A 16732-nucleotide genomic window follows, 5' to 3' on the forward strand; every position below is an offset into this window, starting at 1 on the left:
ATGTCGTCACCGACCATCATGCACTGTGCTGGTTGTCGTCATTGAAGGATCCCTCACGCCGTCTCGCCCGTTGGGCACTTCTCCTGCAAGACTACGCCATCCGCGTGCTGTATCACAACGGACGTCAGCATGCTGACGCCGACGCCCTGTCGCGCTCTCCCTTGCCTGACGACAATGCCCACAGCTCAGCGTCTCACTTTGTCGTTTCTTCCATCGATGTACACACCATCGCTACCGAGCAGCGCAAGGATCAATGGATTGCTTCACTGATAGACTTGCTGACAGATCCATCGGCCACACCATCCACTCGCTCGTTGCGTCGTCAAGCCCCCCATTTCGCCATTCGCGACGACCTGCTCCACCGACGCAATTACAACGGCGACGGCCGCCAGTGGCTAGTAGTAATACCCCGAAGTCTGCGTTCTGACATATGCGAGTCGTTCCACTCTGATCCGCAGTGTGCACACTCTGGGGTATCGAAAACCTACCACCGCATTCGCTAACGGTACTTTTGGCGAGGGATGTACCGCTACGTGCAGAAGTTTGTTCGCTCCTGCATCGATTGTCAGCGCCGCAAAACTTCAACGCATCTGTCGCCGGCAGGTCTGCAACCTCTACCTTGCGCTGACCGACCGTTTGGGCGCGTTGGCATCGATTTGTATGGGCCACTTCCCCTGACGTCCGCTAGTAATCGCTGGGCCATCGTCGCTGTAGACCACCTCACGCGATACGCTGAAACTGCTGCCCTCCCTGCGGCTACGGCGAGCGATGTGGCCTCCTTCCTGCTCCATCGATTCATGCTGCGTCACGGTCCACCCCAGGGGCTGCTCAGTGATCGAGGCCGTGTCTTCTTGTCGGAAATCGTCGAAGCCATTCTCAAAGAGTGCAACGTTGTTCACCGCAAAACTACTGCTTACCACCCGCAGACGAATGGCCTCACCGAACGCTTCAACCGCACGCTCGGCGACATGCTCTCGATGTATACGTCGCCGCCAACCACACGAATTGGGATGTCATTCTGCCCTTCGTCACGTACGCCTACAATACCGTTCCTCAGAGCACTGCTGGTTTCTCACCATTTATCTTATTGTATGGCAGGCACCCGTCGCACACCATCGACACAATCCTTCCCTACAAGCCGGATCGATCTGAAAGTGCGCTATTTCTGCCACAGCCAGACTTGCTGAGGAGTGTCGCCAGCTCTCCAAGACCTTTACTACGCGTAACCAAGAGCGGCAGAAAAGCATTCGTGATGGCACCACCAGTTCTGTGCCCACGTTCCTTCCTGGAGCGCTCGTATGGCTCTCGGTCCCTACCACTGCACCTGGGCTCTCTCCCAAACTACTGCCCAAATACGAAGGCCCCTACCTGTAGTGTCGGCAACACGGCGCGACTGAGGACAACGAACACACTCAACCCATGCCACACAAGAACCCCTTTATTCCGGTGACAGTCGTATTTATATATGTCAGAGGTGGCGCCATCTGTTGATGACAGTTGAACATAACTAAAGTCACCTAGTGTCGACCTTCGACACTACATCTACTCCTCCCTAAATATATACATATTTACACAAAAATAATTACAAAAAGAGTCAATGTTCACATCATGGTACATTATACATAGTCCTGAAATCTCGTGGGTTGTCTTCGGTTTCTTGCGGACCTACGAAGAGGTGGTGGCTCACCAGCCGGTTCGGTGCCAACAACTGGAGCACAATCACCATCACCATTCACTGGAGCACTATCACCATCACCATCCACTGGAGCACTATCACCATCACCATCCACTGGAGCACTATCACCATCACGATCATCATCATTAGGAGCAGGGTGCTGGTGAAGCTCAGAGGAGAGAGTCGGTCTGCCAGGCGTCGGTGGACCTCGCACGGTGTCGTGGGAGTGTCCTTTGTCATTCCATATTAGCGCATGGTGCGGCAGGGCTTCCTTGGGAACTGCAGTCAATTGAGAGGCATTCCACGTGCGACCATCTTCCAGGCAGAAGGACCAGCGTCCTATTCGCTTGAGAATTTTCAAAGGAGGTCCAAAAGTGGGAGTGGAGTGCCTTTCGGACCAGGGACTGGCTTCTTGACCCTCACGTACTTTCCAACTTGGAACTTGGGTACTCGGGCAGCTCTCCGTCGGTCAACATAATCCTTGCTTTTAAGCTGGCGCTCTTTCACCCTCTTCCGAAGTGAGGACATCTCCTGAGCGGGATCTGCGAAGAAGTTTGCGGTGGGATAGCCAATGACGTCCAAGGATGTCCTCATGTGCCGGCTATGTAGAAGCACTGCCGGAGAGAGTCCAGTGGTACTGTGAGGAGTGGCTCTGTAGATTCCCAAGTACTCTGTAACAGTATTTTTTATTGGGCGCTGCTCCAGTATTGCCAACTGAATGTATGATTTGAGGACACGGTTAAACATTTCGACCTGTCCGTTGGCTTGGGGGTGATATACAGCCGAAAAGCTGTGCCTGATGCCTCTGTCTTGAAGAAAGGACTCGAATTCTTGAGATGTAAACTGTGGTCCGTGATCCGAGACGAGTTCAACCGGATAGCCTTCCCGTGCAAATATCGACAAGAGGAAGTCAAGCACTGTACGGGAGGAGGCTTCACGACAGAAAGCTATTTCCGGCCACTTTGAGAAGTAATCGACTACAGAGATGACAAAACGACAGTCAGCTGATGCACGCTCAAATGGCCCAACAACATCAATAGCTATCTTGCTCCAAGGCCGGTCGGGAAGAGCTACTGGCTGCAGTGGAGTGGGGTAGCTCTTAACACTCTTGTCTGCAGCTTGGCAGGTTGCGCAGCTGTGGATAGCACTCTCAACCTGCTTGTCCAGACCTGGCCACCAGTACTTTTCGCGAAGACGTTGCTTTGTCTTCACTATTCCCAGGTGTGATTCATGGGCTAGTTGAACAAATGTAGCTGTGAGCTTGGCTGGAACTACAACGCGTTCTGAACGCATCAACAGGCCGTCCACTACTGACAGTGCCTCTCGCACATCATAGTAAGGTCTTAGTTCAGGTGACAATGTTTTCTTGGTTGGCCATGTAGCCTGAACGCATTGTGCAACCTGCTGGAGCTTGCAATCCTCGGCTGTGGCAATACGGAGATCATTGATATGGACGGAAGACGTTACGATGGACACTATTTCTTCTTCAATCTTAAGGCCGTCTTCTGTGCCTGGGACAGGAAGCCGGGACAAAGCGTCTGCTACTTTGTTGTGTTCCCCACGCCGGAACTGTACAACGAAGTTGTAACGCAGCAACCGAGCAGTCCACCTTGCAATGCGAAGTGGTCGTTGTCCTGTGCTTTGTGTTGACAGCAAGGATACGAGGGCCTGGTGATCTGTTACCAAAGTGAATGATCGTCCCCAGAGGTAAATGTTCCATTTCTCGCATGCCCATAGGCAGGCCAGGGCCTCGCGTTCTCCTGTCGAGTACTTCCGTTCTGTCTCTGTTAAGGTTCGTGATGCGAATGCAACGGTTCGAATGGATGGACCGTCAACTTGTTGCAGTACTGCACCCAGGCCATATGCATACGCGTCTGTGGCTACAATAACTGGGAGCGCTGGGTCGAACATTCGCAGAACTCTTCTCGATGCAAGAAGTTCCTTTACCTTTGTAAAGCTTTGTTCAGCAGCAAGATCCCATTCAAAATGAACGTACTTGCGAAGTAGCCTACGCATAGGTTCTACCTCTTCGGCAAGGTTGGGAATAAACTTGGCATAATACTCCACAGACCAAGAAATGAACGCAGCATGCCTACATCTGTGGGGGTGGAAGCATGTACAATTGCGTCAACTTTTGCTTGAAGGGGTGCTATTCCTTCTGCGCTGACATGATGGCCAAGAAATGATAGCTCTGATGCATTAAAGATGCACTTATCATTGAGTTTGAGTCCAGCTTCGGAGATGCGCAGCAGAACTTGCTCCAGGTTTCTCACATGCTCTGACTCTGTCCTGCCGAAGATGATGATATCGTCTATGTAGCAGAGGACCCCCTTGCAACCATGCAGGATTGCAGTCATGAGTTGCTGAAATGCGGCTGGAGCAGACGCCAATCCGAAGCACACTCTTTTAAACCGGAAAAGGCCGTCGTGCGTAATGAAAGCCGTAAGGTCTCTGCTGTCCGGATGAAGGGTAACTTGGTAATATGCAGAGGCCAAGTCGAGCTTTGAGAAGTAACGTGCACCATTAAGAGAGTGCAGCAGCTCTTCCGTATGAGGCAGGGGAAAGCTATCAACTACAATTGCTTTGTTGGGCTCTCTGAGGTCAACGCATAGGCGGATGCTGTCATCTTTCTTGCGGACGACAACTATAGGAGAGATCCATTCAGAGGCGTTAGCCCTTTCAATTACATCATCGGAGAGGAGCCGCTGAAGCTGGTCGCTAACTGGCTTGCGCAGGGAAAGTGGGAGGCGTCTCAGCTTCTGCACCACTGGAGGGACTGACTGCTTCATTTTGACCTGATGCTGGACGCCTTTGGCCAGGCCAAGGCCCGGTGAAAACAAATGTGAAAACTTAGCCCATAACAGAGGTGGCATATCGAACTTCGGCGGGCTTGCAGGAACTGCGCCGCCCGTATGCGCAGATGTTGCTGTTTTCTGACTCATGGTCTCTGAAGCTTCGGCAGCCGTGCACAGGCAGCGTAGCTGCGCGCCCACAATGTGCAGTCCTAAAGCTTGCACCGCGTCCAGACCCAGAAGAGAAGTTCCTCCGGGGGTGACATGAATGGCTATCACGGCTGTTTCCCTTTTAAACGAGATGCTTGCTTTAAACTGGCCCAATACGGGGATCTTCCGGCGTTGGAATTCCAACAATGTAAGGGCAGAGCTGGTCAACTGAACCCCTTCAAACATGTTTCGAAATTCTTGTTCCCGTATAATTGACACAGCTGATCCCGTGTCGACCAAGAAATTAGCAACGCGCGGTTCTGAGCTCGAGGCGACTGGCGTGACTACGACATCAATGTAGACGCCCTTGCGCTTGTCTTCGTGCACAGTGAGTAGGCTAATGACATCTGATGCATCTTGTTCAGGAACTACTTCTTGGATGTGAGTCGGGCGTTGTCCTCGTGCTCTGCGTGAGCTACGACACACTCGCATAAAGTGGCCACGGCGGCCGCATGCGAAGCAGGTTCTACAGCGAGCGGGGCATGCCGTCGGTTCACAGTGACATGTGCCGCAATTACCACAAGCCTGCGTATTTTTGCTGTACTGAACATCGGCAGCGTTGGTATCTGAAGATGGCGAGCTCGTTTGACGAGCGTGCGGCAAGCTAGGGCGGCTCTGATAAAGGGGGCGTGCCTCGTCGCTGTACCGGCGACTATCGCGCGTGCTTTGTTCGGAAGCGTCATACTGACGTGGATGTTGGCGTGTGATGCGCTCAACGGAATTAGAAAAAGCTTCCGACTGCAGCTGGGCTCGCTCGCTGAGTAGCGCAATTCCAAGAGCAACCGTGATCGCAACTGCGGGGATGCAACTCCGGTAACGAACTGATCGCACATATTATCGTTGGCTTGCTCGGCGAAATCGCAAGAGGCTGCCAGTTCACGAAGCGCGAGGGCGAAGTCGGGGATGGACTCACCATGTAGCTGACGGCGCTCTCGGAAGTGATGTCGTTCTAGGCGAATGTTGCGCGCGCCGGCGAAATGTCGTTCCAGAATCTCGCGGGCCGCGTCGTATACGTCTGGGAGACTCGTCGCTGCTGCTTCTTGCTTGGAGGGCACGCCACGGTCTTTGACTTCACCGGTTGAGGTAGCGGCGGCGGCCAACGGCTCAGTCGTCGGTAGCTGGGGTGCGGTGGGCGTCGGTGGAAGCGCATCGAAAATACGTTGTCCTTCCGGGCCCAGGCAGTGCAACAGCAGGGCTCGACGGCGGGGCGCAGGCAGGTCGGCCGCTCCAGACGCGAGAAGAAAATTCTCGAAGAGGCGTATCCAGCGGGTCCATGGTATGGCTGGAGTGCCCGGGGCGGCGAGAAAGGGGGGAGGCGGCGAAAGCGCGGCGGAAGCCATCGCGGTGTGATCGAAAACCTCGTCGCCAGATTGTAGTGTCGGCAACACGGCGCGACTGAGGACAACGAACACACTCAACCCATGCCACACAAGAACCCCTTTATTCCGGTGACAGTCGTATTTATATATGTCAGAGGTGGCGCCATCTCTTGATGACAGTTGAACATAACTAAAGTCACCTAGTGTCGACCTTCGACACTACACTACCGTGTCGTCGAACGCACATCCCCGGTCAACTACCTGATCGAACCCATCGACCCATCTTCGGACATGCGCCGTCGAGGGCGCGACATTGTCAACGTGGCGCGCCTGAAGCCCTACCATGACCCGCTAATAGTAACAAGCTGCTAGGTCGCCAGGCAGCTCCCTTTTCGTAGCCGGGGTAATTGTAGCGAAGCGTTCCTACTCAGTAATGGGTCATCCTCTCGAGCGCCTTCTAGTGGGTCGTCCTCTTCTCTGAGAGCACGCCCCTCGTGCTGAGAGTCGGCCCGCTCTGACTGTCGCTGTCGTGCGCCGTCGCCGAGTGCCCGTTAATAAACGTCTTGGCAAAGGCAGCGGGCGAGGGGGGCGGGGTTGGAGCGGGGGGTTGTATGTCTTGTGCTTTCCCCGCGATGTCCGCGCTGAAGTCACAGAGCGTACGTAGGTCACTTCGCTCGCTGCAGCGGCTGCGTTTGCGAAAAGAGCGCGCTGTTCAAACAGAAATAAGTAAAAACTGCGACATTTAGTTCTCGCTCGTCCTGTGTGTACCTGTTCGTTCGTTTCATGTGTCCTGCTTTATGTTTCAGCCGAGCGCTACAAGTATCGAGCTGTGACACATGATAGTTCACGCTCGTCCTGTGTGCGTTCTTTTCGTGCGTCCTTTGGGCTTGAGCGACGCGCTGGCAATTTTGAGCGGCTTTCCGTTATTCGCGTTACATACCAATTTGTTGCTATCACATTCATTGCCTCGCCGTTGCGGCGAAACTGTGACTTTTTATTTGGGAAACTTGTGCGTGGTAATACAACTGGAATCACAGCTCTAGCGCCGAGCGCAGTCGTATGTCAGATAAATCTCACATGCGCGCCTATTTATGAATGATTCAGGGTGAATTGTCTACCCAAATGAGTAACGATGCTTGCGCAGATTGGATGCTCTTCACCACTAGTCACGACACGGAAACAATGTTATTAGAGAATCGGAAACAAGTAAGATGGTTCGGAAAATACTACTCCTTGCTTCAGCCGAGCGAAACGCACGAAACAGTGTTAGCCAAGTAAACCCAGCCACAGTAAGTACAGAAACACTATGTAACAGCGTCACTCGGACCTAACAGTTTTATTATTTATTTTTATTTGCCGCTTTCTCGATTTTTCGGTCACGGACAAGATGATGATTTTTCGCTCACAACCAACGACGCTGACACCTAGGCCGACGCTGACGCCTACACTGGAATTTCTGCAAGACGAGTTCTTCAACGCTATCGCGGTAATATGATATGGATGAGCCTCTATTCAACAGATGAAATTGGTTTTGTCTCCTTTCAGTGGATACCACTCGCGTCTTTTCCTACGTCGTCTTGTCCAACCAAATGAAATGTAGGACCGAGTGCCTCGTTGACGGGGCGAACGCCGCTGATGACTTTCCCATCACGAGAGGTGAGGCGCCGGTCACAGACGCCAGACTCTGCCCAGGCGGCGCTGGAAAAAAATCACAGCATATCCACGGAGTGAATGATGATAGCTGGGCGAAGCTGCGGAGGTTCATCGGTAAACAGTGAATCTTCCGTGAATTCTGCACAGTACATCATCACCGACGTGAGATCGGGCGCGTTTATACTAAAGGTTCGATGAGAGTTATGACGACTTGCAGCTCACTTTAATTTTACATGTACGCTGTGAATTTTCATTGTTTAGAAAACCATTGCTTTAGAAAACATCTCGCGTCTTTCGTTAAGCAGCTGTCGTCTTTTCGTTTTGCTTTAGAAACATCTGGCGTTCTTTCGTTTTGCTTTTACAAAACATCTGGCGTCTTTCGTTGGTTTATTTCATCAATCAACGGCGTTTTGAACAAAATTTTTATTGTTTAATGACGCACAGGAGAAATCTCACCAGGCACTACCTTGGAGGTAAACAATGGCTGCTAATGGGAATGAGAGACAGAAGAAGTCGGCTTTTAGCTAACACTTACACTTCTACTTCTACTAACGTTTCCTACTGGAACATGCCAATGGCTGCTAATGGGGAATGAGAGACAGAAGAATTCGGCTTTTAGTTAACGCGCACGCTGCGAATTTTTTATTGTTCAACAACGCACAGGAAAAATCTCCCACCGGCACCACCTTGGAGGTCAAAGCGTAAGACTGGTTACGCCCTACGACTACGACTACGAGGGACGAACGGGTGCCGCCTTAAGGAGCTTCGCCCCTAAAACACCACTGCCAGCGCCCTTATCGCCGCCTTGGCCCTCACTGGGTAATGCAAAGAGAGCCGTCCGCAAGCGGATGTGCATAGGCCCCCCCTCTTTCGTTGGTGTCGAGGCACGGTTTCCTGAAAATCAAGGACCTGGAAAGATTCTTCCGCCAATTCACGCTTCAGAAAATTAGGAAGCATATCAAAGCGGACTGCGGGTACAATGCAAAACCCGTTTCAGTTATTTGGGCGCGCTGTAACTCGCAAGTGCAAGCGAGTTCGAGGCAAGCCTTTCGACCTACAATCTGCAGCGCCTAAATGCGTAAAATTTGGGTATACTCATAATGTCAAACCGATGAAGTACATATACGATCAGTTTAGTTATCTATGTATCATACGGCACAATCAGTGGTAGAACACTCGCTTTATTAGGGACGAATGGCCCCGGTTTTATGATAATTCAAGGGGAAGCGCTTTACTGTTTGAAGCAAGGTCGGGCTGCCTGAGAACGCGTAGTTATAAAGCGAGATTCAGTAACGAAGAAGAACTATGTACATGCTGCGGGGGAACTAAGGAAACGATGGAACATGTACTTATTGAATGTGGCGATATTCACCCAGGTATACGTGTGGGCACGAGTCTACATGAAGCCTTGGGTTTTAGGGACAACAATGGAAAGCTGAACACGCCCGCGATAGAAATAAGTAAGAGACGGTTAGAGTATTGGTGGCAGAAAAGTAGAGATAAAGTACAAAAATAAATAATTGGGGGAAAAAAGGTTATTCTGCCTTAAGAGGCAGAGAGATGGACTGTGAATTTATATTTTTTGTTATAATAACATAGATTTAATCAATGTAGATAAGGCATTAGGACAACATGAAAGAAGGAAGTTTTTTTCTTTTTTTTTTTTTATCCTTCGAGCCTGGTGGCAGACATGTCACCGCCCCGTTATAAAGGGGACGCTCATAGCATCCATCCATCCATCCATTCCAGAGTCTGATGTCTAAAGCGGCAACATCGTTTCTCCGAGTGTGGCTGTCAAGTGGAGTGAAAAAGCGGGAGGAACAATCAGGGATTCTAGGAATAACTAACACACCCAGGCTGATTACTTCCATTTAAAACCACTTTTTACGCAATGCTCCGTTACTGTACACACATCTGACACGATTGTTTTGTTTTAAATAACTTCGCAACGAAAACAAATTTTCACGAAAAAGAAGGCGGGAACCTCGTTTCGCAATAGGCGCAGGTCGTGCACGAATGAAGTAACTTTTCTGAAAAATCGCTTCAAAATTTGCTCACGGAATAAGCCCGGCTTTGCGACACCCAATCGTATCCTTCGGTCGTATATATCGTATATACCGACACCCAAGCGTATCCTCCGGTGACAGCGTGTTTTACAAACGTAACCCATTCTTAAAGACTCATATAAACGCATGCGAGTACGAGCGCCCGAACGACACCCAGCGTGCGCGGACGCCGTCTACGTTCAGATCAGATATGTAATATGCTAAAATTACCGCGCATAGCTCTGTGATGCAGGTTCTTTTTCTGTTTACGACAGCTCTCTAAGACCTGAGCGTCGGAGAGCTTTATTGAGGACAAAGCCGTTGGTTTGACAAACAACACACAAAACGCTTAATTATACACTGAAGGAGAAATACTATACACCAGTACAAAAGGTTCACTGCACACGGTAACACACTCTTAACAACAAACAAGAGGCATGTTCAAAGCCTTAAACTGTACAGTCTACTTCTGACGTGGCTGAGCAGAGAAGCGTGGAATAAAACCAGTTCAGTCTCACCAAATCGCCGAGGCTTGACGGATGGATTTGACGGGTCTGGCTGGTGTCGACAAAGGGGAAACGGTGGCTGATGGGCCATGTACTGAGATGCCAGGGCAACCTGGCCAAGCAGCTGGACGCACAGCTCGGGCCCGTAGCCCAACTGCTGCTGCTACGTTGCCTGCCGGCACTGGAGTCCGAAGGCCTTGGGGTGGAGTTCTCGCACCATGTCTATGGCTTCTCACGGGAATTCGATGGCAGGAGGCCACGGCCGGTTGAAGTCTTGGTGGCTCGGGTCCGAAACCCGACAGTCATCTTTAGCGCCCGGTCCGGTGACAACCTTCTCCTTGCCTCGTTCCCTTCGAACTCCCTGGCTCTTCTTCGACCCAGGCTTTTCCTCGGTATCGGGTCAACTTGTCCCGTCCTGATTGGCGATGCTCAAGTTTCGTGGTGCCCAATTATTGGCCCCTGAATTCTCCGTGGTGACTTCCTATTGGGCCACTTGTCCGTCGAACCTTTGTGCCGCGCGCTCTCGTGCTGGACGTTATTTCGACGTCGTCATCGTCGTCGTCTTTCATGTGGCCACCGTTTTCGCGTGCTGTTCTTTTGATGTTGCGCACTTTTGAAAGGCGCACACTTCGAACGCGCACCACACATCACAAGCTCCCACAGTGACGTACACTCGCTCCATTCTGTTATAACGCCGAACGTCATCGCAGATGTCGGCAAACAGCGAAAACCGCAAACAGAAACGAGGAAAAAGAGTCCATGGCGGCGGCCCCAACAACGCGCACCGTCGAAAGCTTTGAGCTTTTCAGCTTCCCGACGAGACGTGTCCAACTTAAGTGACTACCACGTACGTACTGGAAGCATCGTACTATATATGCGCTTCAAACCATGGTATTTAAGCAAAAAAAAAAACATTATATATAGTGTATCTAAGTGTTTTGTACAGAGACTTTTTTTTACTTTTCCATGTGCTGAAGCACGCTGCGAACTCAATATGGATTGAAATGTTATTATGATGCAGACTAAAGCGCATCTCAACCCGATATCGTGCACCTTCAGCAGTGCAGACACAATGTGCGATCAGCAAACAATCGCCCTTGATAATTGATTGCATCGCTCACTTTACAGTAGCTTTTACAACAACGCGCATAACGGTCTCAGCTCGTTAATTGACACTTTTATTTCAGCATCCGCTACAGGCGCGTGGACGCAGGCTGCTGCTGGGAATGGCTGGCAGCCTACTTCCGCAGAGCTGCTGAAGACGCCCAGCTAAAGTTGTATAATTAGTACCTATGAAAGCAGTACACTCACCGTTAAAGGTCGCACGTTGTTCGTGTCCGCAGCTCCATAAATATGCCGCCCTTCAAGCGTCACTTCGAGCACGGAGCCTCTGCGTACAATATGGCATGACCGCAATCGAAGATGCGCATGTTCCCTTGAACACAAAACTAGAAGACACGCAACCCACACCGCCCACGCAACCAACGCAACGCATTCCAAGGTATCAATGAGACTGGAGAGGAGGCGGAGGCGGAGGCGCCGCGCCATCGGAGCGCCCGCCTCCATCGGCGAGCCACGGCGCCATGACGACGCCGAACGCCAAACACGCGATATGTATGCCGTATACGGCGGCATCTTCATCACGGAAGTCAATCGAAGCGCGCTTCTCGAGAGTCAAGTGACTCTTGCAGAAATGGTAACTGTCTTTTTCTGCTTCTACCTTCCAAATGGGGTCAAGTGGATAACAGAGGAGACTCACGATGCCGTAACCCTCTTTTGACTTTTTTTTTCTTTGAGTGTAGTGGCAAACGTATGTGTTCAATCACGGCGAGCAAAATCATTCCTCAGTCTTTGTCAGCTTGTGCGAAGTATCGTGATGCCAAGCTGTCTCTACGTGACAGCTTTTGCTAGAGTTAATTTAACCGGTACCCCGCTCTTCTACCAGATGTAACGTGGTTCTGCCGGTGATTCATGCACCGGCCAATGTGGAAGTGACTGAAATCTGTATTCTTTGTCTTGGTACGACAAAAAAGTACGCACTCCCACTGCAACGATGACGGAGAGAAAGGCCACAGCATGATATAACTGAGGTGGTTTTACGTCCGTCAACCGTGATATGATTATGAGGGACGCCGCAGTGGAGGCCTCCGGAAATTTTGACTTCCTGTGGTTCTTCGACGTGCACATATATCTAAGACCATAGGCCTGTAGCATCCCATATTGCACACGAAATTCAGCACACCGTAGGAAAGACTGGCAAAAAGATGGAAAATTGCGGATAGTCCTGCATAGCCTAGCGCTATGATTGGCTCGCTCCACTTAGCGTTCGTATTCAAAAACTAAACTGTTTTCCACCTCGGCTAGCTCAGGTCCAGGCGGACGCTCATGGTACAATTCCCCCGATGCAGACAGCGATGACGACATGTTCTCGCTGCCGCGGGACGCAGCTGCGCGTTCCGCAAGAACTGCTGCCGCGAGGTGGAAGCACGCGTGCGAAATGTAGCAGACGGCGCACTGGTTTGCTGTCACCACTATGGTACTCCACGGGACGGTGCTGTAATATGAAATTAATTTATGGCGTCACACGGAAGTTTTCTAGCTCTTGAAGTGGGGGAGGGGGGGTTGAAATACTGAATGATTTTGGTCTATATTACTCTTACTTTATACTTGAGTGTCTTTGCCATCCTGCAAGCATGCGCTAAAACCCAATAAAGCGAAAGTGCGCAATCATCACATACGCCAAAACTGACGGTATGCGACGATTGCACATTTTGCGCTTTAGGGAGAGCGGCGCATTGCTTGTCATGGTTTGCTAATGTCTGCCATATGCGCTCCAATCCTTCCTTTTCTTCTATAACAACTTTTTTCTGTGGGCATCGCCCTTATTAGTTGATCTGTGCATATTTACATACCCTTATACAGACTTTTGTAGAGATTTCAAAATTTCCCAGTCGTGAACTCATTCACTTTGGTCACGCTCATGAGCATTCCCTTTGTCTTTATGATATTGAGATTTGGCCCTATTATAAATACGTTCTCTGTTTCGGTCTTAAACGAAATTTTTGCAATTCGGGGTCAGCCTTCCTGAAAAGTAATATGTCATCGAGAAATCGTAGGTTGATCAGATGATCTCTATTAACTTTTGTTCTTAATTCTTCCCAATCCCTTCGTTATAATGCTTCTTCGAAGGATGCAGGGAATATTTGAGACATCATGTCTGCTTGTCACGGCTGTTTTTCTACTGCCATTCTATAGCAATTTTTTCTACAGAAGACGTTTTTTTGTGTGTGCTGTTTTTGTAGCTGTAGGCTGATGTATTTACAGACGTTTCAAGCACTTCTTGGTGGCGAAATACTTGCAAGACTGCTGATAGGTCTGTAATTTAATTGTCATTTGAATCATAATTCATAAGCTCTAACTCCTTTCCTCTTGCAGGCCCTCTTCTGCGTGGGAAGTGCAAATGGTTTCGTGTCGGTCACTGAGTTTTTGAAGTTCGACGAGCGAGGGTTCCGTGATTGCCCCATGGGTGACCCTTCCAACAGCATGCTAGCGGTGTGCTACACATCAGGAACTACAGGAATGCCAAAGGGTGCTGAGATAACGCACTACAACTACGTCGCCTGCTGCCACACATTATGGTGAGGCAGCTATATTTGGAGGAGACTCCTCCCAGTTGAATTAATTAACAACCAGCAGCCTACCTGCTAAAAATTTTTAAAGGGTATTCATTTTAACCTAAAGACATACGTCAGTCAACATAAAACCCAATCGCTTACGGGCGAATAATGATCTTAAAAGAAACTGTCTTTAGCGTTCAATCATTCGTTAGCAGCATATCTGAAATTCCGTCGTGCTTTGTGCTATATATTCACGATAGCTCCCAAGAAACAAAAGATCACAGGAAATCAAGAGAATTGTTAAAGCATATCACTCCCGAATTCCGCGCTGTGTTCCACCTCGTCCAGGGATGGGGAGTGTCGCGGTAGTATCTCTATTTCTGTATCAACATATATTTGAAATTTTATTTGTATCTCAGTCATGAGTTATGTTTAAGATGCATCGATTATATCGCGATACTGCCAAGAACATGGGTATCTTTTTACCTTTTTTTGTCGAAAATGAGCTGACATGTTTCTAAGACGAAAATGAAGATGTTTTGGCTAAAGCACTAAAAGGCGCGCCGCTGGTCGGCGACCCAGGGAAGGCAGCGAAGGGTACCCACTCGCACAGCGCCTGAGGCCAGCGACGGCAGAATCCTGGAGGCAGTTTTGCTGGCCTATGCCGACTAAAATCGCTGCCTCTCAAGCTGCCTGTCCCGCACCCAGAAGTGGATTTCTGGGCTTTATAGAAATGATGTTGATGAGGCAAGACTTACGTCCTGCTCACATCCTTATTTCAGGATTCCGTGGAGCTCAAACGAGGTGGCAAATCTTCCAACTATGAGAATTTCCTCGCGAGGGCAGCAGATGCACAAGTTAGCGCTTGTGTTCGTCTCGTACATTTTCTTTGTCGTTGTGTCTTCCCGTGTTATGCTACTAGCCAGTTTACGATGAACCAACAAGCCCATATTGGTACCCTTGTAGATGCATGTGCACCACAAGACAATGATACGTGCGACGAGTCGTCATCATGTCTAAGTATTTCTGCGGCGTATCATAGTTGTTTATTTGTTACTCTATGTTAAGCTATGTGGTCGTGGTAGTGCTTTGTTGTACTGTTGCAACTGCTAGTGCAAAAGCATATGCTGCTGCCACTTTCGTCAGGTGTTACATTTCGCTGCTAAGTTTCGGCAGTTTACAGTAACGATTTTCAAGACGAAGGTCTTTCTTGGGATACTTGAACGCAGAAATTTTGGTCTGTCTGTCTGTCTGTCTGTCTGTCTGTCTGTCTGTCTGTCTGTCTGTCTGTCTGTCTGTCTGTCTGTCTGTCTGTCTGTCTGTCTGTCTGTCTGTCGCACGATTCAGCCACCCGGCCAATGTTTAAGCATTTGCTGAACGCCCAGCCATCTTGAACTGGTAACTGCGTTCATACATGTGAACATTGTCGATCAAAAAGCAAATATCACGCATATCTGAGGCGCAACATCAATACGTAAGCATTATGTGGTGTTCCTTTACTACAAAATACATAGATACGCAATGTTAAAGACCCTAGTGTTTCTTAGGCTGCGCTGAAAATGCGACGCTATGAGCCCGATGCGGCGATTCAACATAGAGGAAAAGGAATCATGTAGTACTGCCGGCAGAAGCCTATCGTCTTTCGACGACATTTGCAGCGAAGCACGCAGATACGCGCCCATTTTTTTCGTTCTTCGGGTTAAGTCATTTGAATCTCCCGCAACGGTATGCTAATTCCTAGCTGTGCTGGAACGCTACACTAGCGTTCCACTGCTGGCGTGGCCCATTCCATCTGGCACTCGCCCAAAACGCGCATTATTATCACGGCCACGCTAGAGCGCAGCAGCGTTGCTGCTGTGCATAACATGCATGTTTCGCCAAGTAAGTTTGGCGCGGCGTCGTTGAATGTATGCCCTCTGCGCATCCAAGCAAGCACATAACCACGCTCCTCACCTTCTACTCCTGCGAGCGAACTTCTCTCTCGATACGTTCGGCGAAGTGCATTCCTTTCCCTTTTCTCTCGAGCCTCACTCTCGCTACGCCGCAAGGCCACCTGACCCAGCGGAGAATCTGCGGGGGTACTAGATGTGCGGTCCTCGTGACGACCAGACACTCCGCGGACACGGCTAACCCCTAAGCAGCTCCGTGGTTTAAAAACTAAGGCCTCCTTTCGCCAGTGTGACGCCGCGCATATGCGAGGGGTGAGAAATCTGGCTTGGCCGCATCTACATTCGTAGCTTCTCTTCGCGTAGCGTTACTTCGCGCGGCGTGATCCCTACAACTTCAGCAAATTACTGGTTTGCTTAAAGGGGTCATGAACCACTTTTCCAAGTAATGATCTAATGACCTCAGTATCGGAGTTTACTGCCTCCCGAATCGATTGCCGCAAAAATTTCTCGAATCCGTCAAGAATCAGCGGAGTTATGGGGGTGTGGCGCACGCTCCCAGCGCTTTCTCTCTTTTCTCGTGCCGACGAGCGCACTGAAAGCTAGACAGGGAGGGATGGCACGGGGGAAAGAAGTTACGTCAGCGCGCGTCATGAAACGCGATCGCTCTCCCGCTGTGATTCGCTTGCGCGAGTGCGGCTACCGTGTACTGAGGATGCGGCGCCGGCAAGTGGCGGCACCCCGCGGCAAGAAGCGCATCTGATCTGAACGCCGCTCTCGATTTACGTCGGCTATCGGCCAATAAGCATGCTTTGTCTCTTGCGACATAAGCTGGCAGATCCGCGACGTCAACGTGCCGACGCCCCGCCCACCGACGAGAGTGAGAACCGGCCTCTGTTTGAAAAGAGGGCGCCTGAGGAAACGGCAACTTCGCGCTCGGCTTGTGGCCTTTACGCGGCGCGCACGACTGTAACATTTGGCAGAGCAGTTCATAGCCGTGTCAGCTTTCCGCAGGATGTGTTTTTTCAA

General features: G+C 50.3%; 1 protein-coding gene across 1 annotated transcript in view; it reads left to right on the plus strand.

Annotated features, from left to right (window-relative positions):
- Window positions 1–16732, plus strand: part of LOC119383938 (uncharacterized) — an 84680-nt gene that overhangs the window by 33754 nt on the left and 34194 nt on the right. Inside the window, exon 4 of the mRNA XM_037652214.2 lies at window positions 13636–13838. Within this exon, the coding sequence (XP_037508142.1) occupies window positions 13636–13838 (203 nt within the window). The remainder of the gene's footprint in view (window positions 1–13635; window positions 13839–16732) is intronic.

Source organism: Rhipicephalus sanguineus, chromosome 2, assembly GCF_013339695.2.
Source record: "Rhipicephalus sanguineus isolate Rsan-2018 chromosome 2, BIME_Rsan_1.4, whole genome shotgun sequence".
NCBI classification, from domain to species: Eukaryota; Metazoa; Arthropoda; class Arachnida; order Ixodida; family Ixodidae; genus Rhipicephalus; species Rhipicephalus sanguineus.